This window comes from Augochlora pura, chromosome 3 (genome assembly GCF_028453695.1).
Source record: "Augochlora pura isolate Apur16 chromosome 3, APUR_v2.2.1, whole genome shotgun sequence".
Classification (NCBI taxonomy): Eukaryota; Metazoa; Arthropoda; class Insecta; order Hymenoptera; family Halictidae; genus Augochlora; species Augochlora pura.
The window spans coordinates 27,665,880-27,691,841 of record NC_135774.1 but is presented as its reverse complement, the minus strand read 5'-3'; the positions used below and the strand labels follow the sequence as shown (position 1 = coordinate 27,691,841).

The following is a 25,962-nucleotide window of genomic DNA, read 5'->3' as shown; positions in this document are numbered from 1 at the left end:
ATAATTCTATTATTACACACCTTTTCGTGCACATACGTAACTTTCAAAATTAAAAAAGAATTACCGGTTAATGGGTTGAAATATCGAAAGTCATCTATTGACAGCACGCAGCACCGGTACTCGCCAGCGAACAAATAAACGAGGGGTTGAGCGCGCGCAGGTACAAAGAAGACAGCGCAGTAAAAAGCACAGATTATCGGTGCCCGGCTGGGTTCTCATCCCGCGCGGCCCGTGAAATATCGTGTCGAATGCATTCGAATGGGCGCACGGTATCAAGCTTGTTCTCACCCAATTGAATTCTGTTTTCCGTGCCCGGCTTTTCGAGGGCTCATCGATCTCGGGATCGATCGGGCACCGTTTCGACACAGTGAAACCGATCCGCGCTGGCGACACGTCGTTTTGACAACCGATTCGTCACGCTAACGAGCCGCCGTTAACGACCCGCGTCGCGAGCAGATGCAGAGATCCGCGGGTGACACGTGTGCACGATCCGTGATTCCGAAAGGTGACGCTCGAAATCCGTTCGGCAGGGAATTTCGGCGAATTAATTCGGCGCTTGTGTACTTACGGGGGAACGGGGGGAAAAGGGAGAGGAAAAGACAGACAGAGAGAGAGAGAGAGAGAGCGAGAGAGGTGAGACGAGGCGGAGCCCATTCTTCGCCGTTCAAATTAGCATTCCGAAGGGGAAGATTACTCGTCGCGAAGAATTCTTTGTCAAAGAGCCACTCCTGCTTCTCGGAAGCCTCTCGGCTCTGTCGGTTTCATTATGTTCTATCGATCGCTCGTTACCAGAGACAACTCTCGAAATACTCTGCCACGGTCTCGTTGCCACGGCGAACTGTACGCCGCGTGCAAAATTATTTTCGCGTGAAAAACAAAATCGACGAAAACCAAGCGCGCGATCCACCCATCGCAATCAAAGCTTCTCCTTATTAAATGCAATACAAATTTTGATACCTTCGAACCCTTCAACTGTCCAGATGCAATAAAAAATATTGGCAGATCTAAACGCGTGATTTATCCATTCTCCAATGCAATCGAAATATCGCAAATTTTAAAAAATACAAATTTTTATACCTTCGAACCCTTCAACTGATCAGATATAATAAAAACCTTGGCAGACTTAGAACCCAGCAATTATTCAAACGTAATAAAAATCTTGGCAGAAACTCTGCAATTGTTCAAACGCGATAAAAATCTTGGCAGCTGCGAACCGTTCGGCAATTCAAACGCGATAAAAATCTTGATAACTGCAAACTGTTTAACGGAAGCAAACTTTTGGGAGCGACTCTTAAAGCACAGCCATTAGCACAGTTGTTTAATCGATAAACATCGAGAAAGCTTTAGGTCTTGTTCTACTAAGACTGCAATGCGCGGTACTGTGCCTCGGATTTCAACCCTCGAGATTCCCTTTCCCGGCTATCTCCGAATTTGTGCCGCGAAGAGGTTCGGCAGGAAACTTTCCTCGTTTCCTGTTCGTCCTCTGTTCGCGCAGAGCCTCGATTCCTCTAGGAAAACTCCGCCGGGGTTTCGGCATATCTGACCGGTCGATTAGTCAGCGAGGACCAGCCGCGTTGTATCCCAGCGGAAGGCATCAACGTCCTCGAGCGATGGTTGACGCAAGGAGCAACCGGGTATTCGATCCTGTTCTTGCCCTCGGTGTGTCCGGCCAGGCTTAATGAAAACCGTGATTGAAGCCGGTGCACGAGGGGCCAATCGATCGGCACGAATCACGTGGAGGGTGTTTGCCAGCCAATCACCGCCCTCCGTCCGAGCACTTTTTTGCCGCTCACCCTCACTGTCGCTATCTCTCTCCTTCTCTCTCCCTCTCTCTCTATCTGTCTCTCTGGCTCTCTTTCTCTCTGCCCCTTTGATTCGATGGGATTCACGAGTTGACTTTGCGCGGAGTGCACCGTCCGCCGGGCCATCCGGATTTTCTTTGTGTCCAGGCTAATGAAACTCTTATAACGACGGCGGGCCGGAAAACCTCGGATTTCGATGCCTAGCGCGTGCAATCGAGCGGACGCCATTTTTAGTCTCGCCGGGGATCCGCATTATTGCAGCGAACCAACAAAGAGTTGCTTTTCTATAGTAATTTTGAAAGATGTTTTAACCCTTTCCACTCTGAGGGGCCACTAAAATTCTTACAGCTTGCAAAATAATTTTTATATTACGAAAAATTAGATTTCAAAAATTAAAATAATAAGGTTTCCAACCTAATAATTTCTTCTACATCGAAGTAAAAATTAATTCTTCTGTTATCACAGTTTAGAAACGAAGATAAAGACGATAGAGGAAACAATAATTGTTTGGTTCTATTAGGAAAATTATTAAATATGAATAAGTGCTAATCGTCACAGCATGAAAGGAGCGATAGTGCAAGGGGTTGAAAAATTGAAATCAAATTGAATTTTTCTATCATCAAAATATAGAAACGAAACTAAATAAATGCAATAGATGTAACCAAAATCATGTGGTCCTATTAGGAAAATTATTAAGTATGAATAAGTGCTTTATTCATACTTAATAATGGTTTTTACACCAGGTGCCACAGAGTGATCTCACTTTTAACGACTTTTCGATAGAATCGGCGATGGACGTCGTTTCAGACCACCATAGGTCCGCCATTAGAAGAGGAGTCCCAGAGCCGGTCTCGATGTTGTTTTCATGAAACCGAAGAGCAAGTTCTTTGTTCGGCGGGAAGAGCGTGCGTGTAGCGAGAGATTAAATAAATAGCGGCCGGGCGAACAGAGAAGTTTTTAGAACTACTTACGGGCCCGATGTAGAATTTATAAAGCGGAGAGAGCTACACCCCACGGCAGAAACAGCGGCTGCATTAGTTAACAGGTTGATCAACAGGAGTTTATCTTCCCCGCGTCTTCGTGGGACCGGGGATCCTTTCGGGGTGGGGGCGGGAGGTGGGCGAACGACGGGGGCAAACATTTTTCCTCGGTTCTTCGAGAGCTAATAACCTCTGCATATTTGATGGGATTCCATTCTGTAGCGAGAGATCGTTCCCCGAGCGATCCGCTGCGCGCTTCGACGTCCCCGTCGGAAGGGAAATCTAATTTCTTTCGCTAACACGATACAATTTTGATCCCGCGCCGCAATCTGAAAGCTTTTATGTCCCCGAGGCGGCCCCGATCTCTCTCTCTCTCTCTTTCTCTCTCTCGTATACCGACGCGCGTTTTCACCTTCCGCGGTCCTCCGCTTTCCTTTTCTTTTTTTCTTTTTCTCTTTCTGTTATTTTCACGGCCGGCTCCCGCGACTATCGATCCCCTTCGCCGATGGTTTTATTTCGAAGGAATGACAGATAATTCCGCCCCACTCCGCTGTCCCCTCAACGAGGAAAGTCGGCCGACAGGAAACGGGGCGACTCCTCCGGAGACCTCGCGTCGGTTTCCTTCCGTCTTACGGTTTATTAACTCCTGGTCGATTAGTCGACCTCTAGATATCCTACGTTCGATGGGCCCTCCGGGATTTACGCTCGAATTATTGTCTTCTTCTGCTTCTTCTTCTTCTTCTGCTTCCGCCGCAGCAATCGTCCGGCCACGTGTGTCAGCCCCCCCCCCCCTGCTCCTTTTTAAACGACCGACATTCGCGGATCGATCGATGGGAACAGGCGAACCGGTCGTTTGACACATTTCGGTCGGACCTAATTGCGGATCGGGACGATTTCGAGCACGAGAGTAGTTCGTTAGAGGAACCAAAGTACGTTCAACGAGTCGAGTGAGAGAAATTATGCACGTGTTACGGATCGTGAGAGTATTGTCATAACTATTGACTGATAATGATAAGCATTCGATAGTAGCCCAGTGTAGTCTGCATTTTTATATTAATTTCTTTATCGTTGCAATCTGCATTATTGTGTCCTCTCTGTGATATATTTGTTTCATCTGTTATATTTTTCTTTCATTGCTTTCCATGACTTTTATGTTTACTAAAATATAGTAAACGAAACGTAAACGACGATTACTACCAATCTGAAAATATTCTACAAATAAGTATTAGGTATAGTAACTAAAAGCTACTATAATTAACCATGTAACTCGCAAGTCAAATGATCACTTATTTTTTGATAACTTTAATAATCTGGAAATAATCAAATTCAACATTTTGCTCGCCTCGAAGCATAGACAATAAACCTAGGCAATCTCTTAACAATTTAAGTTTGCAGTAACAGCGCGACGCCGGCCAAGGTCCACTTGGCAGGCTTGTCCTTGGTCTTCAAATTAAAGGTCCACACATAGGTGGGTCCTCTGGTCCTGGTCTTGTAAACAGGACACTCGTACATGTTCCTAAGATCCTGCTTGTCCTGCGTGATCGCTCGCACGTTGATCACAGGCATAGCCGGGAACAGCTCCTTCGGTTTCGAATCAACGATGATACCCGTTTGGACGTCCCATCTGGCGCCCTCCATGAAGATTCCGTGGATGTAGGCGCCGTCCCTGGGCGCCGAGCTATCGCAGAGAACGCGGAATCAAATAGAAATTACGCCATCATCCTTCTCCGCTCCGTCGCTTACGTGAATTCTTCCTTGTTCTTCTTCGTGACGTCGCACTGCAGACACATCTTGTCGAGGGGTAGCTCCTGTCTCCTGGCAGTCGACTGCATAATGGCTGTCAATAGGGACTGGGGGTTGAAGAATCCCGCCAGCCAGACCGACGACGGCAGCTGGAACAAGATATCAAGCGTGGCTTCTCGGCGACAGTGACGACGAGAGTTCGGATCCGTCTGCGGGATAAGCGTTTTCTTACGACGAAATCCGTGGACCAGGTTTCCAGCTCCCTGATCCTCAGCAGCAGGTCGACGAACCAGCCGGAGAGGCCTAAAAGAGACGGATAAGCCCGTTGTGCCCATACAGGTGGCACTTGGTCCAGGAACACCGCGTTCTCCAGGTCCTCCATGTCCGAGGTGATGGTCAGCTCGCCCTTCAGACCGAGATCCAGCTCGCGGAGCGATCTCTTGATCTCTATCGTCAGATAGTTCATCCTCTCGCATTCCTGGAATGCTACGATCACGTACGGGGTCCTCTCCTCCACCTTGCCCATGATTTCTGTCATGTTGAACTCGTCCGGCAGCTTCTCCATTATCTCGTCCAATATTTGCTTCACCTAGACGATCTTTTGATTAACAAGACGCAAACGTCGCAAAGTAATTGTTACCTTCTCTTCCCGAGTCACCGTTTGCCCGCCGGAGCTCCCCGAGTCTCTAGGCTGCATCTCGAAGACGGTCTTAAAGAGATTCTCCGCGGTCATCGTCAGGAAGCCTATCTCCGCGTTGGGATGAAGACCGTAGAGGTAAGGGGACTCCGGAGGCATCGCCTCGTCGATGTACGCGTGGTAGCCGATGAGATCGGTGTTCGGGGGCGCGGGGAATCCTTCGAAAGTGAAACTTGTAAATCCTGACACTCATTTATCGAAACCAAACGTGTGTATACAAGTGCCATCCTATATTACTTATAATTTTGTATTTTAATAATATTGTAAACGTGCCGTAGCGAAGGGGTTAATTGATCGTTCGTAAGAAGTGCTTCACCTGGCGCTAACTGCAGCTCTCCGTCCACCAGATCCGGCTGCATCAGCTCCTCCAGGTAGGAGACGCACAGCCTCCTGTCCCAGTCGTCCGTGATGTGGCCTCCGTACATGATCTCCCCGAACAGATACCTTGATCCACCATCGACTATTAGGACAATTACTCGAGCCGAAGCAACGGGGAAGGGGAAGCGGGGCGTGAACGCGAACCTCAAGTCCTCCCAGGGCACCTTGGCCGAGGCCTCCAGATAATTATAGAGGACGCTGACGCTGATGTGCAGGTCGCCGACGTTGAACGGGTAGATCTTGTTCCAGCCCTGCGGGCCGAACTTGCGCCGCTCGGCGACCACCGCGTGGAAGTAGCACAGGGAGAACAGGATCGCCTTGAACTCGGCCTCCTTGCTGCACATCTCGAGCGTCTCCTGGCTGAAGTTGTCCAACGCTTTGTGGAGGTTCGCCTGCATCCCCGTCGGCGGCTCGTTCGTGATCTTAATGGACGACTCCAGGATCCCCTAATTCGTCCCGTTTCAGACACGATCGACTTCGGCTTTGCAATTAGTTAGAGGGTGTCGGAGCACAAAGGGAAGCTCTTACTTGGGGGATGATGTGTCCCGCGGGTGTGCTGGCCGGCTCCGCGCTCATGAACACCCTGTACTCGGCGTGGGACCCGTCCGCGGCGACCTCCAGCTTCTTCTCCAGCAGCGGCAGCCACTTCTTCACCAAGTGAATATTTTGGAGGACAACCCAGTGGCCGTTCGTCGCCGCCTCGTCCATCGCTTGCTCCGCGACGGTCTCCTGACCCTGGCCTAGAGACACGTTGTGGAAGTTTTGGTTGTCCAGGGTGAAGCCTAGTCGGCGACCTAGGTCTTCCACGTCCTGGAGATAAAATAATTTGGAGAAATATCGTGGAAAGGTTGGAGGGAGGTATTAGGGATTTTTGAGACCTTCAGAGGATTCACTCCGGGAGAGAGGATGAAAAAGATCGGCGTCGATGGCCCGGTTTCTTCGAACGACTTCGCAAACTCCACTGTTCTGCCTTCGATGTATCTAGGCCCCAGCTTCTCCTCGATAAACGCAGCGATCGCGTACGTCATCCTGTCGGGTCGCAGTGCTCTCAGCATGCACAGCCGCTGTATAGTCGTCTTGTTCTTCCACTCCTGCGGGAACTTCTCCCGCTCCGGGCACTCGCATTCCACCAGCTTCTTCCAACGCTTCGCCGAGCTCTCTATGTCCCTGTCTAAATTTCTGCGCGGGCAAAGGTGTGAAACGAGTCGTCGACCCGGGCGAAAGATCGAAAATTTCTCACCGAAACTCCTCTCGGCTGGCCAGGCTCCTGATGCCGCCCCAGCTGGTGTTCGTGAGAAAGTCGACCGGCGAGGTGACATGGGGCGTGATGGGGAACCGCAGGAGAAAGTCCAGCTCGCCGGTAGTCACCTCGTTCCTCGCCAGCAATATCTGAAAGGCCATCTGCGAGGCAAAGATCAGCTTGTCGCACTCGAACAGGCCACGGCTCGTGTACATGAACACCGAGTACGTGATGCACTCGATCAGATTCTTCACGCGGCCGGACACGTCCGGCGCCGGGTCCGCCTTCGAGATCGCGTTCTGGAACACGACGCTGAAGGCCTTCAGCGAGAACTGATAAATCGAGTTGATGGTGTTCAGATCGTTCAGGATGAAATAGAGGAGGGAGGCTCTGGCGGCGGCCGGTCGATACAGTTCTCGGGCAGCGTCGATCTCTTTGCTGGTCCCGCGGGCTTCCGTCACCTTCGACTCGATTTCCGCCGCGGTCCTCTTGGTCGTCTCGAGGTTCTCCACCAGCGACGTGTCGCCCAGCACGTTGCTGCCAGCCGACGACAGTCTGCGGACAATTGTCGGCTCGTCATCGGAAAACGATCAGAGATATCGAACGAACGGAAACGTCGAGCCAACGGGAAGGCTTCTGATGGAGCTCGCCGTCGAAATAGTTGAACCACTACTTCACGAGATTCGATCCTCTTTCGGTGACATTTATCTTCGTTAGACTGTGGATCTTTGTGTCTGCGTTAACTTTAAATAAACTGTCTTGAACTCAAACTTAAAACAGTCTATGTTAACCCTTTGTAATTGTATATCTACTCTGACATTTTAGCTATTCATTTATATTTTTTATTTTTACATAAAATTAAGACATATTATTGTGTTACAAATATCTAAATTTTATAAAAGAATTAATACATTTTGCTTTTCATTTTTAATTTTGTATATTATGTATTACTATTCATTCAACAAAATTTAATTCCCATTTCCTTTTTTCTTTCAGTCATTTTCATAGGTTATACGTAATAGAAAATTATAAAATTATATTTGAATTAAAATTATACTTTTGTCAAAAATGAACTAAATCCACAGTCTAACCTCTTTATTGACCAATGCAGTATTAACCTTCTCGGTAGCCTAACGAAAGCACAAGAGAGTTCACGGCAGTCTTACCTCGATAACAGCGAGTCCTCCAAACTATTCAACGTGATCTTGAAGTCGTTCTGCTGCCTGGTCAGCTCCGCCTTGAGCTCCTCTAGGTCCGGCCGCTCTGCCTTCACCACTTCCGCCAGCAGTTGGTCCTCGAGCCCGTCCCTCGTCACCGTGAAATTAATCAGGGTAGTTTGCGCCTGCATCTCCGGCTTGTAATGCGGATTAGCCAGCTTGGTGTGCAACAGTAATCTGAACAGCGGATTGTACTCGACCTCCTTGTCGCCGATCTTAATCGCGCGACCCTTCTTAATCAAGTTCCTGCCCAACAGAGGATCCAGCACCGGATCCACCGTCTCGCCGATGTTCTCGACTAAAACGGTCGAACCCGAGGCAAGCGACTGCTCGATGACATCCAGGCAACCCTTCTGGCCCAGCCTAATGACCCTCAGCTCCTCGCCGTACTTCTGTTTGATCCACTTGATGCCCTGGAGCTGTGGAAGTTGATCGTTTTAGAGGCGGCGATGCGGGGACCGCGCGGCTAGAACGACGTAATTACTTGGGGATCGATCATCAGCGGCCAACGGTCCGAGTTTGTCAAAATAGTGGCGTTCTCCGTCGACATCCTGTCGTTCGGCAGACCCTCGTTGTTCCATTTGGCTATTTGAGTGTCGTCCGTTAGCAAGGACAACGGGTCCAGGCCTTCTGTTATCGGAACCGGGGGTTCCATCGTTCTTAGGAACGGCAGCCATTGCTTCTGCTGGAGATCCTGTCGGAATTGCTTCGTGAAGCAGCCGACGTATGAGATGAACGCTGTTACCAGTAGCACGTCGCCTGGCAAGGTTGACGCTTGCTGCATGAAACTTTAACGAATCGTTTATTCGTAGCCTTTCGAAAGTGATCGCCAAAGTGCATTCACTCCTTGGGCAACTTACTTCGCGACGGAATCTGCCCATCGAACGTTCTCCGAGGCTAAACCACCTACCAGCCTATTAGCCAGCGCGATGGTTGCATTGGTAGCGTCGGCCTCTTGCTGGCACTTTAACTTTTCGGCAGTAGCTTGCTCGAAGTCCGCCGTCAGCTTCGCCAATTGCTCCTCGAGAGACTAAATTCCAAAGCAACAATAAAACCAATAATGTTCATCAACTACTAAGCTAATAAATAAATTAATCGAACTATTCAAATGATCGCGTACAGCAACTTTCCGCTTAATCACGCCCAGCTTGTCCTGCGCAGCAGCGAGTTCGGCGTTCGCGTGCGCCAGCGCCTTCCTCTTCGGCTCCACGTCGCAGAACACCTCGTAGAACTTGATGATGTTGATCACCCAAGCGCAAAGACCTGCCGCGGCCGCCGACTTCGACCTAACGAACTCGGGTTCGAACTCCGAGTCCTTCAGGTACGGTTGAATGGCTTTGATCACTTCGGGATGGATGTTCTCCTTGTCGTAATTGATCAGGGAGTCGAGGAACGTGTCGACCTTCGCCATCACGATCTGAAGAGGGAGAAAAGAACGTTCTCTGCAAGCATCCGTGGCGACGATCCGTTGACCTCGTTTTACCTTGGCAGCCTTCCAGCTGCGATCCTTGGGCACTTTGCCCGCCGGTGCCAGCAGGACCATCACGGCCGCCGTCACGTTGGTCACGGCGCCTGGAGGCGAGCCGAACGACTTTAATTCGGTTAGGTTCGCCTTGTTCAGGGTGTTCAGCGCTTCCTGGGCAGCCAGCAGAGCCGGCTCCGCCTTCGTCAGGTCCGCCTCGCAGTCCTTTTGCTTCTTCGACACTTCCTCCGCGATTATCGCCACCTTCGACTCCTCCTCGTCGGCTGCAGACAATCGGAAATGAATTTGCATGCGCGGAAAGTTTGATCTGTTTTAAACGATCGGAGTTCCCATACCCAGAGCCTTCTCCTTCTGCACCTTCTCCGTCTCCACGCCTACGATCGCGATCAACGCGTCCGCGGCGTCGTTCTTCTGCTGCAATTCCACCTCTTGCACCGCCAGCTTCTCCTTCAGCTTGTCCACCTGCACCGCGGTCGACCTGAGCTTCTCCAAGCCGTTCTCCAACCTGGCCACTCTGGCGCACAGCTCTTTCGACTTTGTCTTCAGCAAACGTGTGTACAGGCTGATCTGCTCGAGGAACGACTTCGGCGTCGTGTAGTTGTAGCGACGCTCGCTAGCGAGATAGTGGCGACTGGCCGCGTTCACGCTCGTGTGAGCGTGTGCCATGAACTTCGCCGCCGAGTCTCTGAATCAAGAGAATCGGTCTGACTTCGCGACGGAAAACTACAGCTATTACAGCGATTGTTATGTCTAAGTTAGGGGTGGTGCACCCCGCCGCGGTATTTGGCAACGGCTCGATATCCCGGTGTATCTATCGAGACGGTACACTCGGATCCTCTAAACGCGTGCAATTCTCCGAAGTCCGTTTCAACAACCGCCCCTATTGGCCGAAGATACCCGTCCGCGTCCCATCCCTTCCCTCCCTCCAGCTCCCCCCCACGGAATGCCCCGGTGTACCTATAACTTTCGGGAAGTTCGTCCAACTCCTGCAGGAACCTCTTCGACACAGACATCAAAGCTTCTTGCGGCCATTCGTGGAACCAGTTTATCGCCGTGCTATTTATTATGGCCGGGAATTTCCTCGAGCGAACCCTTAAAGTGGATCCGACCGGGGAGAAGCACAGAACTATTCGTAGCTGCCTGCGCACCCGGTCGATGAAGAACTTCCAGCAGTTCTCGCGGGTGTCTAGCATACCGGCACCTTTCACCTCGTTCCGGACGCCTGCGACCGTTTAGAAACGCATTCGACGCGTCGTCGTACATCATGATGGGTTGCAGAAGTCTGCAGTAGTCTTGCTAACTGCGTTACGATTGGACTGCGGATCTTTGCGCGGTTACAGCAAGAATGGAAACGAAGAACAGTAGAACAAAAGAAGTGGAAGATAAAAAGGGAATTTAAAAGTTTTAAGAATGGTGTGTTTCATTTATAATTAAATATCTATGTTAAAGTTAAACGTGTCCAAGACTTGCTTCAATCCTACCACGTGCCAATAATCCATCCTTAACAACCTCGCAAATACTTCAGTATTAATTTCACCGTACTAACACCATTGAAAAAAAGATATTCAAAATCTCATTTCTGTTTGATACAAGCAACGATGATAATTTTTATTCTGCATAAAAATCCGCAGTGTAATCGTAACACATCCAAGCAGCGAACCTGCGATGATGTTCTCGACCTCGTCCTCGGCGAACAGGTCAGGCACCTCGCCGGAAGCAAGCATGTCGTTGATCAGCACGAGGAACTGCTCGTTGGCGACTTGCGCGTCGGTCATCAGGAACACCAGGCCCAAGTTCTTCAAGCCTGCCTTGTTATATAAGACAGCGAGCTCTAGCTTGAGATCAGCTATGCCGTAACCCTTCTTCAGTTGAATCTGGAAGACCTCAAGCGTGCTGATGAACGCTGCCAGTCGCGACAAGCTTTGCTTCCCGGATCCTCCTACGCCGACTAGAAGAGCGCTGCCTCTCGGTGACTCTAGGATCCTGTTTATGCGACACACGTGCATCATGGCGTCCTCGAAGAGCACTAAATTCATGGCTGCCACTAGATCATTGTAGCTGACCATCGCCTCGGATAATAATCTGTGTAACGTCGACCACTCCTTCACTGGCATATATTTCGGCTCGCCGACACCGCCTGCGGAAAACAATTCTTAGATTCTGGAAATTGTTTAACACTTAACAAACGGGCCCCATAGATTTACATTTTTCCATTCTAATTTCCTAGGACGGGCCACGTGAATTTACGTTTTTGCTTGAATTTTTAGTGGAAATTAGAAAATTTAGTTTTTTCATTTAGGTTAGTTAGTTAGGTTAGTTAGTTTCATTTAGGTAGTTAGGTCATTTAGGTCTTCAGGGAGTGAATTTGAAGATGACGAATTAAATAGAGATAAATGGAATTTAAATCCATACATTCGTGTTTAATTATTTCCCCTGAAAAATGCCCGGAAACTAGGAAAAACAGAGCAGATTCGAGCCGTTTGTTAAGTGTTCAGAACAATTGATTAGGGGATGGCGAAATGACCTGCGAAGTGACAGTAAATATTCGGCTTTTCTAAAACGGCTCCCTCGTCGACCTCTTCCACGTTCTTTTTGAGGATGTCCAGCTGGAGCTTCGTGAAGCTTTCGATGTCTTTTTCATCGGTTAGCTTGTCCCCGTAAACTCGATGAGTCTCGTGCAGCCAGAGCCTGATCAGATCCAGGGAGGATGGCAGGCATTCGTTGCCGCTGAATAGTAGTCCTTGGAAACAGTTCGACAGGTCTCTGAGATTGAAGATGTAGTGGAACTTCACCGCTGTCGGGAGGAACATCTGAGCGCAGCGGTGGTGCAGCTGGATGGAGGCTTGCACTATGTTGTTGCAGAGCTCTGTGACCGGATGGGGGAACCTGCGATACAGTATCGTTAGGAGAGTTGTGTTTAACCCTATAATAACCAGTCATGAAAGGCATGAGAGTTATACTGCAAGGGATTAATAAAGGCGACGACAGATACCTGTGCTCGATGTTGGACAGATGCTGCGACAAAATGGAGGCGTAGATCGTGGTCAGAGACTCGGTGTTCGGAAAACTAACGGCGAACACAGAGAAATGCCTCTGCAACCTTGGATTAATAGTGAAAGACCCGGCTGTAGGGTTCATGCAACTGACGTACTGGCAATTGTGAATATCTTTCAGCGTCAGCTTGGTCCTGTCATACCAGTGACCATAATCCAAATGTTGGCGAATCAGAGTATGCGGTTGAACGGTCCCATAAGCGTCCACCTCAGGCATGTTCATGTCGTCTATGAAGTACACTAACGTCTTGTTCCCAGGTGGGCCATAATTCCTGCCAGCTTTTTTCTCGAGCGACTTCTCCAGGATCTTCTGCAGCATCTCCGAGGTAGTATAGAAATTAAAAGGCACGTTGGACACGGCATAGTTCTCAGGCAGGTGTAGAAGCTTCTCGGCAACCAGCACCGTCTTCCCGCAGCCAGCACTGCCCACTAACATCACCGGATGTTTCTCCACCATCAGGAGATCCAGGAAGTACTTGATCCTGATGGACTCCGCCGTGTAAACCAGCACCGCTTGCAGAGGCATTTCAGGGTCCAGCTCGAACTTTGGCAGACGTTCCGTCCAGGGAGCAAAGCTCTTTGTCTCAGCGTCGATGTAGTAATCGAAAACAGTGCCTTGTTGGGGGAACCTGATCTGCTTGAACTCGTTCACCCACCATTTGCTGAATTCTACTCTGTAGTCTACGGTTTGATCCTGGAACATGGAAGACCCGAAGGCCCAGACAGCAGCGAACACGAAGTATAATTCATAGTGCTCTTTCAAGAAGTCGGTGCCGGTTAGCTCCGGTTTTAGCAGACAGTGTAACAGATGACAGAGCATCTCCACGTGCGCCATGTCGGCGATAGGTGTGATCTTCTTGAACCTGGTCCTCAAAGTGTCTAAACAAGGAGGAATATATTTATCGAACAACATCACCAAGTTCGACTTCTCTATCGGCGAGGTCCTCTTCTCCACCCAGCTGGTCACATAAGGATTCCAACCTAGATCTTGAGGATTGATGTACAGGATCCCAGCTCGGGACACCGTAGCCGGAGTGGCAGTCCTCAAATTCGAGATTTCGAAGAGCAGTCGCATCACAGGCGTCAAAGCAATCCTTTCGTTGCTAGCTAAAGTCAGAACCTTGTTGTCGTCCATGACAGTGTTCAAAGACTCGATCCACATGGGATCTATGTCGCCGTCCAAGACGATCCACTTCGGATTCTCGCCTCCCAAATTTGCCTGCTCCCTCATGATCACAGAGAACAAGCCATCCTTCCACTCCCTAGTCGCTGGATTGATGATTCCGAAGAGTTCATCGTTGGTGACAGCTTTGGGGTTCAAGTCGTTGTACACAGGCTTCCTCTTCATGTTCTGGTAGGTCCTGAACAGGGTCTTCCAGACTTGGGTCTTGCCAGAGCCAGCGGTTCCCACGATGAACACCGAGTGCCTCACCTCGAGCAGTTCTTCCAATTGTACCACTTTCAAGATGAACCCATCCTCTGGCTGAAGTTGCAAGTCGGCTGCAGCTTGCTTCACCATCTTCTCGAACTCCGCGTCCCTCTTCCTGGGGACGTCCAGAGCTGGAAACAGGTCCGCGATCAGTCCCATGAAGACAGGCAGGTCGTCGGAGACTACTTTTGGTATATTAAAGTCCCTTAAGGCTCGCATCAGTACTTGTTCTTCGGGTCTGCCAGGGTCTCCTCGTTTCAAGCTCCCTGCGACTACTAACACGGACTTTATAGCTCTCAGACCCCAGTCGTAGTGATCCTGCTTCGACAGAAGCTCTTTGCACAGAGTGTACAGCGTGATGAACTTCCTGGCGAGGATCCTGGCGTCTTGGAAACCCTCCGCCACGAGCATGATCTCGCAGATCAGCTCGAAATCAGGCACCACCATGGCGCAAGGCCTGAACAAGGCTTTCAAGTTCTCTGGAAGCTCCGTGCGACCAGCGTAGCCAGGGTTCATCGTGATGAAGATGCCTACAGTGGGTTCCAGGCTGATCATTTCTCCCATGAAGTTGAACTTGTCCTTCTTGTCTCTGATCGCGTCCTGAATCGATTTTACTTGGACCGCTACCACTGACAGGACTTCTACTGTGATACGATTGAACTCGTCGAAACAGCCCCAGGCTCCTGTTTGAGCCAGGCCTTTGTAGATGTTGCCGCAGGACTTGTAGTCCATTTGCTCCGAACAGTTGAACACGTAGACCATTATACCCAATGCTCGACCTAGATCCTTCGTTGTTTCGGTTTTCCCTGTGCCTGCTGGACCTGCCGGGCCACCTCCCATCACTAGGTGGAGGGATTGCGTTAGGGTGATGTAGCACCTGTCTGTCAGAGGCGTTATGACCAACCTAAATGGAAAGGAGAACTTTGTGATAAGGTTTATGGAGCTGGAGCTGATGTATGATGTCAATTATCTTCTATAATGCTTCAGAGAATAAAAGCTAGATTAAAAAGGGTTAGATGAGGTGAAGGATAGATTTTATGACCCGATAGACAATGCCATTTGTGTTCTAAAATGTTTCAGATAATAAAAGCTAAATTAAAAAGAGAATTAGATCATCTATCAGATATTCTAATCCTAAGGGTCTCCGATTTTTTAACAATGCTACTCGACTTCTACGAATACGAAGGCGTTAATAAAGAGCCCTAGGCCCTGTAACGCTAACCTGGGAGTATTTCCCAGGTACTCGTGCGAATATTTGAACTGGGCATCGCAAATATTGGCGAAGCAATCCTTCTCCTTCTCGTCCCACCGGTGTCGCAGTTGACTCTGCCATTGGAAGGCCTGCGAGGTCTCCACCTTTGACTGGACCAGCTTGGCGACCACGTCCCTCGAGTGCACGTCGATCGTGCAGATCGTCATCACCTTCTGTCTCTCCTGCTTCGTCAACTCTCCGATCAGCAGAGTGATCAGAATACTCAGTTGAGAGATCTGTTTCTTTAGATAATCCTTCAAAGAGTTGTCGTAGCCCTCCTCTAATCTGGAGAACGCGATGTTCACCTCGGTGGTCCACCAGATTTGCGTGCCGCATAAAGACACCTGAGCCGGGTAGTCGAACAGCCATTGTTCTCGCGGTTTCTCCTCGTAGGCCACCACCGCCTCGCTGAAGTAGTGCCTTATGGTCACCCTCATGGCTCTCTGGAGGCCGTTCAGCCACGCCTCCACGGCCCCCTCGCAAGTCATCTCGCAGTTCGCGAATTCTACGTACTCGCCGTCCTTCGCGAACATCCCTTTAAATATGGAGAAACATCTTTGTCAAGAATGAATTATAATAGAATATAATTTAGATAGAATTTAATTTTTAAATAATTTTAGAAAAATTTTAAAATAATACAATTTCATTTTAGAATAATATACCATAATTTTAGATTAATTCTAGAATAATATAAATTAATTTTAGAATAATTTTGGAATAATATAATATCATTTTAGAATAATTTTAAAATAGTATATCTTAATTTTACAATATTTGACGAATAATATAATTTACAGTATTTTATTAAGAAGGCAGATTTAAAACAAAATGGATAAAATAAATTGGATACTTAAGCTCACCCAGTACTCGTCTGGGCAGCTTATCAGCGCATTCGTCAAACTTCAAGCGAGCCATAGAATCGAACAACTTCGTCAAATGCTTAGCCACCACTTCGGGCTGATTCCCGTTGGACAAGATATCCAACAAGTCGCTGGACGAAACAAAGTAAAACCTTGGAAAAGCAAGACGCTTCGTTTCCAAGTACTCCGCCAAAGCCTTCTCGCAGAGAACCAGCTCCTTCTGCAGAATATCTAAAGCCGATGCCAGACCCTCTTTGTTGGTAGCCTCGACCACATTCGGCGTCTTCGCCATTTCTTCCGTCATCAGCTTGAACTCTTTATCTATCCTATCAAACCTCTCTGCGTCCACTGGCAGCTGCCTTCGAATATCTTCCGAAGAAGTAAAGATGCTCTCCAGATGCATCCAGGTCCTCTGGACTTCGAACCAGACCGTGGTTACCTGATCCGCGATGCTGAGCTTCTTCTGCCAGCTAGAAACTTCGCCTAAGAAATGAGCGATGAACTTCGAGGTGATGAGGTTTTGCAGTTGCACCTGGAAGAGATGGTAATTGTAATTCTTGCTTTGTTCTTTAAAGGGAGAAGGTTGAAAGTTGCTCGAGCACCTGGTTCTCTTCTAGGGTCTCTATGAGCTCCTCGCTCGCCCTGATCAAGGTGGCGCCGGTTCTCGCGTGGGTTTCCTTTTCGAACTCCATTTTCGACCATGTGGTGTTCAGCTCTCGCATGTACCGTTCCATGGACATCTCTTTCACAGCCTTGTCGACGATGTTCTTCACTTCCTCTTCGCAGTCGTGCAGGTTTAGCTCCAACAAGTCCGCCAAGGTGGTCGACTCGTCCATCACGAAGCGAACCTAGACGCAACGATCACTGTTCAACGCGATCTTTGACATTCCGTAGCAGTTGCAAGGTGTGTTAATGGATTACTGAGACTTTAATGACTATATTTATTTATACGCAAAGTTAAATGGAGGTATGTGAAGACTATGATGTTTAATGGTGAATTGAGACAGTGCAGTCGAGACGCTGGTGCACCAAGCAAAAATTAACAGCGGATCCAGTGTAATATACAATGTATACTAGTATGATAATATACAATATATACCAGGGTAATATACAACGTATACTAATATAATAAAATACAATGTATACTAGTGTAATATAAAATATATACCAATGAAATATACAATGATAGATACAGCATTTTGAGAATGAAATGGGCGAAGCAGGTGATTGAAATGAGCACGTTCACAAACGAATCAATTTATTAATCGAAATATAATATATACAGTTTACAAAAGAAACGATTCGCGGATGACGCGTGTGCAGCATGCACAGCAATGATATAATAATATAATATCGAATGAGAGAAATTGTAATCGTGCGCGTATTTACAGTGGACTTACGGTCATTTCTGGAGTCATGTCGCCCAGCTTCTGCAACACCGATAGCGTATATACAGCTTGTGCAACTAGCATCTAGTATTCCTGTGAATACGAAAATCCTCTCCCGTTTACCCTAAACGCGCGCGGGCTTAACCTCCGTCGAGATTAAATCACACAAGAATAATCTCTCTAATAGAAAAATACAAAAATACAAATACCGCTCGTACAAAAATATTACAAACTTCATAGGTATCTGTACTCCCGAATCGTTCTCTTCGCGTTTCTCAACCGTTCCGCGAACCTCTTCGGTACCTTAGTGCTGTTCATCAGCTGTCTCCAATGTCGTTCCCGAATTGCAGGGTTCTGGAGCTCGCCGACAGCCCTTAGAGAAGTCAGCATGTTCTTCACCGTCGCCTCGAGAGACACGTAAGCGTCCCACAGTCTCATCTCCTTGTCCAAAGCTAAGAAAAAGGAGTATTATGATGATTTGAAAAATTTTGTAAGAATTTGATTTGTACAGTGTCTAACCCCTGATTTCCTTGGCGAACTTCTTGCACTCGATGTCCATGTTCTCCACGTCGATCTTCCGCCACGGTGTCGTCTTCCAGCCCTCTATGCTGCTCCTCACGATGTTCACGTAGTCCCAGAGCTGCTTCAGCATCCTCAGCTCCTTCCTGCACTGTCTCAGCACCTTGAACTCTGGTACAATCACCTCGAACAGCGACGCGGACTCCTGGATGTCCTTCATCTGGGTTTCCAGCATCAGGATCTCACGGTGACCTTCGTCCAGAAGCTCGTACGGGTTCCGGCACTCGTATTTGAAGAAGCTGTAGCGGCGGAACGCCTCGCGATAGTGCGTTATCGTCGTGTCGAACGCGGCGATTCGGCCTCTGATCCTGGACACCTCGCCTGTCATCAAAATATATGCATTTTGTTGGTCTCTGTTAGAGTTGGCCGAACTCTCGGCGGATTTCTGCTTAATCAAAATCCATCCGCGGAATTAGGAACATATTGGAACGAGGGGCAATCGATTCGAGTGGATGGCAAAGTGTTAAGTGAAAATTTCCCGAGATTTACGACCGTACCAGCCTGCAATGGGGCCACTTGCTGCTTCACCATGAGGGCGAGCTTCTTCGTGTTGGCCCATTGTTCCGGCAGCTCTTGCAGGAGTACGTTCACCTCCTCCGGGATGTCCTGGTCGTAAAACTTGAGCAGCTCGATCGTCTCCTCGAGCGGCTGGAACATCTCGTCGGTGGTCGGCTGTCTCTCTTTCACTTGCAGGAGATACCCCATCACGCTGACTAGGCCGACGTAGTCGCCCGGCTGGATTGGCTGGAGCAGACCCTCGTCTGCCCTCCTAAGGATTTCGTACTCTTATTATTGTCTCGTCCTCGTCGCTCGATTATCCGGCGTAACCGCGACGGTGAATAAAATTACCGATCGCGTGGGAACATTGAAGCTCGGGAATAGTATTTTCTATTCGAAAATATTATACATTTTCAGCTGGACTCAGTTTTTTTATTTTCAAACTGTTGAAATTGCGAAGAATGAAGAAGAAGCGAGTCAATTTATTTCCTGAATTAATTCCAAGGCATAGAAGTTTATCGAAAGTAATAAAACAATATTTTTTATTATTTAAATGCTTCCACTATTTTATATTTATTTTACTGATTTTCAGTTCCCGCAGGCTATTTATCATTCTTTTAATGCAATGCACATTAACGTAATGACTGCCAAACCAATTTTTAAGATATGTATTCTAGACATCAAATTTTCCTTTTTTTAAATAAATAGATAATAATATATAATTCTTATCATCCTAGTGAAAATCTACCACAACATAATTCACTGTTGGCACTCAATGTATTAATCATCTCAAAAGTTCATTAGTTGAAAGTATCATTTGAATCAAATAAATTCAACGCGAATCCTCTGTATTTCTGCGCCGAGAAGGGAACAAGTGCGGAGTAAAGTGTATCTTTTACGGTTGGAAGGAGAAACACCTGATGAACGATCCCAAATCCGAGAGGCTGCTGGTGACGCGATCGACCAGATGTCTCTTGAACATGCTAGACCATTTGCAGACCATGTTCAGCACCGACTGTCTAAAGGGTCTCAGGTCTACCCTGAACCAGCCGCAAAACACTTTCGACGCTTCCATTTCCTCGATCTCGAGATAGAGGCCCTCGTAAAGGTCGATTTGCTCGCGGAATTGCTCCATTTTCGGCGGCGACCGCGCCGGCCCCTTGGGATCTTGGACAGCCACCATCTCCATTTCCTCTATCGTCAATTGTCGGCTATACTCGAGGAACTGTTGCATCACCATGTCCCTGTCGTCCAACCAGAGATAGGCGTACCCTGATAAAATAAAACGACGGAGGATCAACGGGATCGAATGGCAAACGCCGTCACGGGGACCGTGATTAACGGAGGACCGGGCCATTCTCGAGGATTCCGTCATTGCCGTTGCCGACTATTCAACCCCTTGATTTTCTCAATAACGTGAACACTTTATATTTCTTTCTTACATCTAATAGAAGCAGCTATGGGGAATTTTGAGAAAAGGATTCGCCGGAGTAAGTTTTGTTGACGCTAGAAATACTGAATCCTAAACAGGACTAATGTATATTCTGTTATAGCAATGCCAAGACGGAATTTATTTAAACTTTATGTTATTTATATTATAGTAACAATATGCTTCAATAAAGGAGTATTTCTAAAAACGTCTCCCAGAAATTATAATATCAAGAAAAAGTCAGGATCCAATGATTTCGTCTGGTTTCGTAATTTTAGCGTTACTATTCCAACTATTTAATAGCAACTAGCGTTACCATTTCCAATGTTACTATTGACCTTCGAAGTTGCTGCAGAACTCGGTTGCATCCTCGACGGCAGTAGCGACGTTATTCAGAATCTCGTTCTTCATCCCCTTGATATCCGAGTCCTCCTCGAGCTCGTCGGTGTATCCAGCAGCGTCCTCCTTCAGTCTAGGAAGGAGGGCGGCCATTCCAATAATATCGTCCAGCAAATGGAGGATCAATTGATCGAGCCCGTCGGGATCGTCCGGCTCCAGCGAGGGAACATAATAAAGATCAGGCTCCCTGAGCTCGAGCTTCGCTTCTAGCAAAGGCTCGCCCTGGCCGACGGAGTCCATGTTCTCCACCAAATACCCTAACAAACATAGAAAAGAAGAGGATTCCGTAATCGAAACAGCGGGGCCGTCGATCACCGATAGACGGAGGGAAAAAGAGCGAGAGATAGAAACCTAACGAGCAGCCCAAAGCCCTCCGAAGGGACTCCATAACAATGCCGTCGACGTACTCGACGTATCTGCGCCAGGGATCCACGATCTCGTCGCAGACTTGGAAAAGCGTCTCGTTCTCTTTCAGCAACGAGTGGATCTGCTCGGCCGCTCTCTCGATCTCCGCGTACCGTTTCGATACCTTCTCCGGCCGCTCGTCGAACGACAATAAAGCGTCCTTGCGCCGGTCCTTTCTCTCGATCAGCGGCGTCCTGGTCCACGGCTCGAGGATCGCTTTGATCTTGCCGACGTTCGTCTGGGCGGACTTGATACGCCGCCAGAGGCCCTCGACCAGCTCGCCGAGCTCCACGATGTACTCCAAGACGCCGGCCGACCGCCAGCGCAGCTCGTTCTCACCCCGGGACACCAACGAATCGATCCGCGTGATCTCGTTCTCGATCAGCTGGAACTCCACCCGGGTCGTCGTCTTTCGAACGCTGTTGTACGAGTCCACCGTTGCGCCCAATAGCGTGCGGAACTTGCGGAAGGTCTCGACGTCTTCGGACACCTGACAGAAAGTATTCAGATACCTTTTGAAACGACTGGAATTTTTGTTAGATGTTAAAGGGATTTCATTATCCTTTTTGCTAGAGATATAATAGATCGTCGCACTTTTAAAGCGTACCTTTAAAGCCTCGTCGGGGATGTCCGAGCGAGACATCTGCTTCAAATAGTTGACTTCTTTCAGCACGGCGAGGAGTTCCGGGTCGAAATTCAAGAACAATGTCGAGTCCTTCTCGCGAGCCAGGATGTTGCGATTGAGGCCGATGTCCACGGTTTCCGGGACGGTTCGCGCCCATTCGGTGAACAGCTCGTCGTCCTTCTCGCTGAAGATCCTGATCAGCCTCTCGTACCGTCGCTCTATGCTCCGGCCCTCCTCGCTCGTTACCATTCTACGGCAGAGTTTGTAACGCAACCGGCTTAATGCTCGCTTCGCGCGGGAATCGGCGAGCGCGTCCCACGGCTTTTGTACCCCCTAATGCCGTTTCGAAAGCTCGCGCGCCGAGGTTCTTACGGGGCGGCGAATCTCGTCGTAAGCGACTCACGGGTGTTGAATAGCCTTGAAAGATTGGACTGGCAGATCAATGCGTTGCCGCAGCATGCTGGTGAACGTGAGAGCGGCCGCAAGCGGCGGGAGATTAATTAGCGCGCCTCTGGTGCCGCGATTGAACAGCACTTCGACCACCGTCAGCTCGACATTCAGGAGGTCCAAAATCCTGGTGTAGCGATCCGTGAACTGCTTGCTTATCACCGGCCTGTCGAGCACGGAGCCGGCGATATTAATCAGCTGAAAGACGAGAGATCCGATGGTGGATCGATCATTTCGAATCGACTTCTGTCACTTTCCATCGATCGTCACACCCCCCTACCTTGAACACGCTCTCCAAATTCCCGCAGTCGTCGAAAGCCTGGCAGAGTATCGCGGCGAGCTTGATGTCGAGGTCGGTGATCGCCTTGTTGAACTTCTGACAATCGATCGCGAAGCATTCGTCGTCGGGCTCCAAAGCGTCGTTGGCTCTCACGGTGAAGGAGACGAAAAGCTGTTGGAACTCTTTGTAGACGTTGATGATCCTGCTGCTGAGAGATCGACCGAGTATCCCGCCGATCTCTATCTTCTCCAGCTTCGAGAACTCCATGACGGTGTTGAACAGCCACTCTATGTCGGCGAGCCGTCGAAGGAACGCGTCCAAACGTTGGAAAACCGCGCTCGAGTTGAAGGTCCACGGCGGAGCGTCCGGCTTCAAAGCCGGCATGTCCTTCCGCAGCTCGAACTGTCGGCGGAACTCCTCGACGACCCCTGCCGAATTCAACGATCCTTTAAATCATCATCCTTAAAAGCTCGATCTTGGCAAAAGCATCGAGTCGTTGCAAATTAACGAGACCGGGGAACTAATATCGAGGAAGCATCGATTCCGAAAATGACAGAGCCCACCTCTCGACATCTGAACGCGTTGCAGCGCCTCGTCCACGTCGCTCTGGAAGATGGACGACGGGTCGAGGAATCGTCGAGCCTCCTGTATCAACAGGTTGCAAATCTGCCGGACCATTATGATCACCTTCGACGAGCTCTGATAGTGGCTCGACTTCCACCAGGCCAGTCCGACCGAATGTATCAATGTTGCCATTAGCGGCTTCGCCTCCGAGAACTCGACCTCCTCGACCGCTTTGAAACACCTGGCTAGAGGCGATAGGTACAGAGAGATTTCCTTAGCCTCCGCCATCGAGGACACCACGTTGTCGAAGAGCGTGCGGAAGCAGGGATAGTACGCGCTGTCTGTGAGCTCCAAGATGCTCGCCATCTTTTTTACGCGGTCCTCTTGCAGCTGATCGTAGATATACCTGGAGACGTCTTGATTTTAGTAATTAGACAGAGTGATTCAAATGTCACTTAGAATTGGGAATTGGGGAGAGATTCCTGAGATTATTTGGAGTAACTTTTTCCTTTACAAAAATTTAATCCGAGGCGTCGTTGGCGAGTTATTAACGAAAAACTGTGACCAATGAGAGGCTAGCGCCAGACAAGCTCGCCTGTCATTGGTCAGTGTTTTTCGTTAATAACTCGTCAACGAAGCCACGGATTGAATTTTCGCAAAGGAAAAAGTTTTTTCAAATGACCTGAGGAACCCTTTATTATTTGATCCTGAGTGGCTTTCTGACTTCATGTACATAGATGCTTGGATGGCACCTAGTTCACCTTAAATTCGCTAATCTAGCGGCCCAGTACTCCAGTTCGACGTCAGGAGTAGGATTCTGGCCATTTTCAAAGGCCGCGCCAGATTCTTGGGTGACAACGTCATTCACCAAATACGCCCACTTTATCACGACACCCTCGATGGCGCTCTTCAAGTACAAGTCGACCGTCTGGGGCCCCTCTGCCCGGACTTGCTTCTCCACATCCGTCACCATCTCCATTCCTGCTGGCATTGGAAGCACTGTCCTACCGTTCACTTGTCCTTTTACCTGGTTGATTTAATCGATAAAGATTAAATCAATGTCTTAAAACTATTGCATAGTTCATTCAAAGTTCATTCCTTAATGAACAATGAAATGACTTCGTTATTCGATAAGAAATTTAGTATTACTTGGTACAAAGTGCCTCGAAGAGCGTGAACGTGTCTGCAGATGTCCTGGACCGCCACCTCGGGCAAATCTTTATGGTTCTCTCGTTTCCTTAGGAGAGGAGCGAACACGCTGTCTACTAGGGTGGCTAGCTGATCTACAACGCGGGACGATAGATCGCCGACGATCAACATCGAGGAGCAAGCGTCCTTTTCTCGCGGCAGTGGTATCTGCTTGATCTTCACCGCGTAGATACCTGATTGCCATTTTGAGTAGTCAGACCGTAGGTAGTTAGAAGACATCATTTTTGTTTTATATGACCATTATTCTTCGGAGCGCGAAGAGTTGGTAATATTTTATTATTAATATACTTGTTATAATAATAATAAGACATCGTAAGAAGTAAGGAGTATTATTATTCACTAATATAACGTATTATTGTATAATACTGTATAACGTATTATTCTCAACGTTTTCGCATATATATAATAATAATAATCTTAACTCTCTCCTTTAACAGCGAGTATAGTTCAACTCGCGAAAAATGTCATATTCATCCTCTCTCCCCCTCCGCCGCGCAATTTTCGCTAGCCACGCGATTGTTATCCTTCGATCCGAACAACCGTTATTCTTGAAGTTCAAGGACCATTTTACAAAGCTCGCCTCCATATTTTTCTTCCGCGAGACCGTGGTTCGGTTCGTGAAATACCGAGGAAACGCATCGTCGCACTCACCCTTGGTCCTCTGGCACGGTATAGGAAACGACGACGAGGCGACTAGCTGCGCGTTCGGCGTGAGGACAACGAAAAGCGCCGCGGGCAACGGATTATCCATGAAGTCCATCACCGCGTTCCGGTACTCCTCGGTGAGCAGCAGCCTGGCCCATTTTTCCGGCTTCAGTTTCAGCGACTTCTGGACGAAAGCCCCGATGTACTCGAGCCGGAAGTCCGCCGGACCGTCCGGCGCGGCCATTTCTGCGACGGCGAACAGGAAACGCGAACGGGGGCCGGTTAACGGGTGGCGTCGTTACGGAAGCTCGTTTCTTCGACGCGATATGAAACTCGGCTCATATTTCGCCCGCGGGGGAATAAACGGAAAGAAGAGACGACCGGGGGGAGGGCGAAGAGGGGGAGTGAGGTGGAGAGGAAGGCTGACGGTTAAAGAGGGAAAAATGCCAATGGTGGTCGTCGCGCAAGCAGGTCAAGAGACCAGGCACCGACTGAACCCGCCGCCGCTCCAAGCATTGGCCGATCGTGTCTTTCTGGTGGCTACGGAGTTGGCCCCCCTATTGTCGCGGGGACGCACGGAATATCCGAGCGACTGACATTGCACGCGATCCCGCCTCCCGCGTACTGGCAGGTACCATTTTACTCTTCCGCGACCGACCGGCGATATTAGTCCGTGTTCCGCGGCCGCCGGCGCCTCCTCCGTCTGTCTTTCTTCGATCCGATCGTCACGCGAGTGAACATCGCCTGGAAAATGTCAACCGGTCGATCTTATCGCTGGGAATGGTAATTAAAGTGCCACCAGCCACGGCGAATCCTTTGGGAGCTGTGGAAATTCTTCGAGGTCTGCGGAAATTCTTCGGGGCGAGTGAACGACGCCGAATTCGCCGGTGTCGAAGAGCCGGAGTTGGCGACAAGGGTAACTACCACCTTCGATACTTTACGTTTGTTAATGCTACCCTTGTAGATCGAGAGAAATAAGTCGAGGCGTGTAAACCTTTGTCGGAGCTTGCTGCTGCCGAAGGCGTGTAATTTGTGACAAGGGTAGCTACCCTCTTCGTGCCCGATGTAAATTAATCCTTTGCCGTCGAATGGCAATTCCGGGGGCCATTAGAAATTAATATACATGGTCGGGAAGAATTTACGGGCCATTACTATTTATTAAATTACTGAATATTGCGGTAGGAAGATTTTATGTTTTATTGTGTACACTCTGACTTTGACGAATTAGTGATATACGATATGAATTAATATTGTAAAAAGATACTACGATGATAATTCTATATACAATATATTCTTTAACACCTAGTAGCAATAAATTAAAAAATTTATTAATTTAGTCCTCTAATTAAAAATTTAAGCG

At 48.7% G+C, this 25,962-nt stretch overlaps 1 protein-coding gene across 1 annotated transcript; it reads right to left on the bottom strand.

Annotated features, from left to right (window-relative positions):
- Positions 1–4,165: 4,165 nt before the first annotated feature.
- Dhc93ab (Dynein heavy chain at 93AB) lies at positions 4,166–24,846 on the bottom strand. Its single transcript, XM_078176648.1, is given in 36 exon segments — positions 4,166–4,460; positions 4,496–4,674; positions 4,758–5,114; positions 5,166–5,380; positions 5,539–5,666; positions 5,745–6,046; positions 6,129–6,410; positions 6,479–6,779; positions 6,841–7,395; positions 8,007–8,476; positions 8,542–8,845; positions 8,918–9,087; positions 9,178–9,474; positions 9,541–9,803; positions 9,876–10,225; positions 10,498–10,762; positions 11,201–11,677; positions 12,065–12,426; positions 12,533–14,926; positions 15,245–15,809; positions 16,135–16,666; positions 16,737–16,982; positions 17,535–17,564; positions 17,826–17,974; positions 18,042–18,422; positions 18,599–18,870; positions 19,517–19,871; positions 20,367–20,684; positions 20,779–21,322; positions 21,440–21,707; positions 21,861–22,102; positions 22,185–22,612; positions 22,748–23,154; positions 23,510–23,775; positions 23,898–24,130; positions 24,609–24,846. Coding segments are annotated over 36 exon segments (13,440 nt in total).
- Between the last annotated feature and the right edge of the window lie 1,116 nt (positions 24,847–25,962).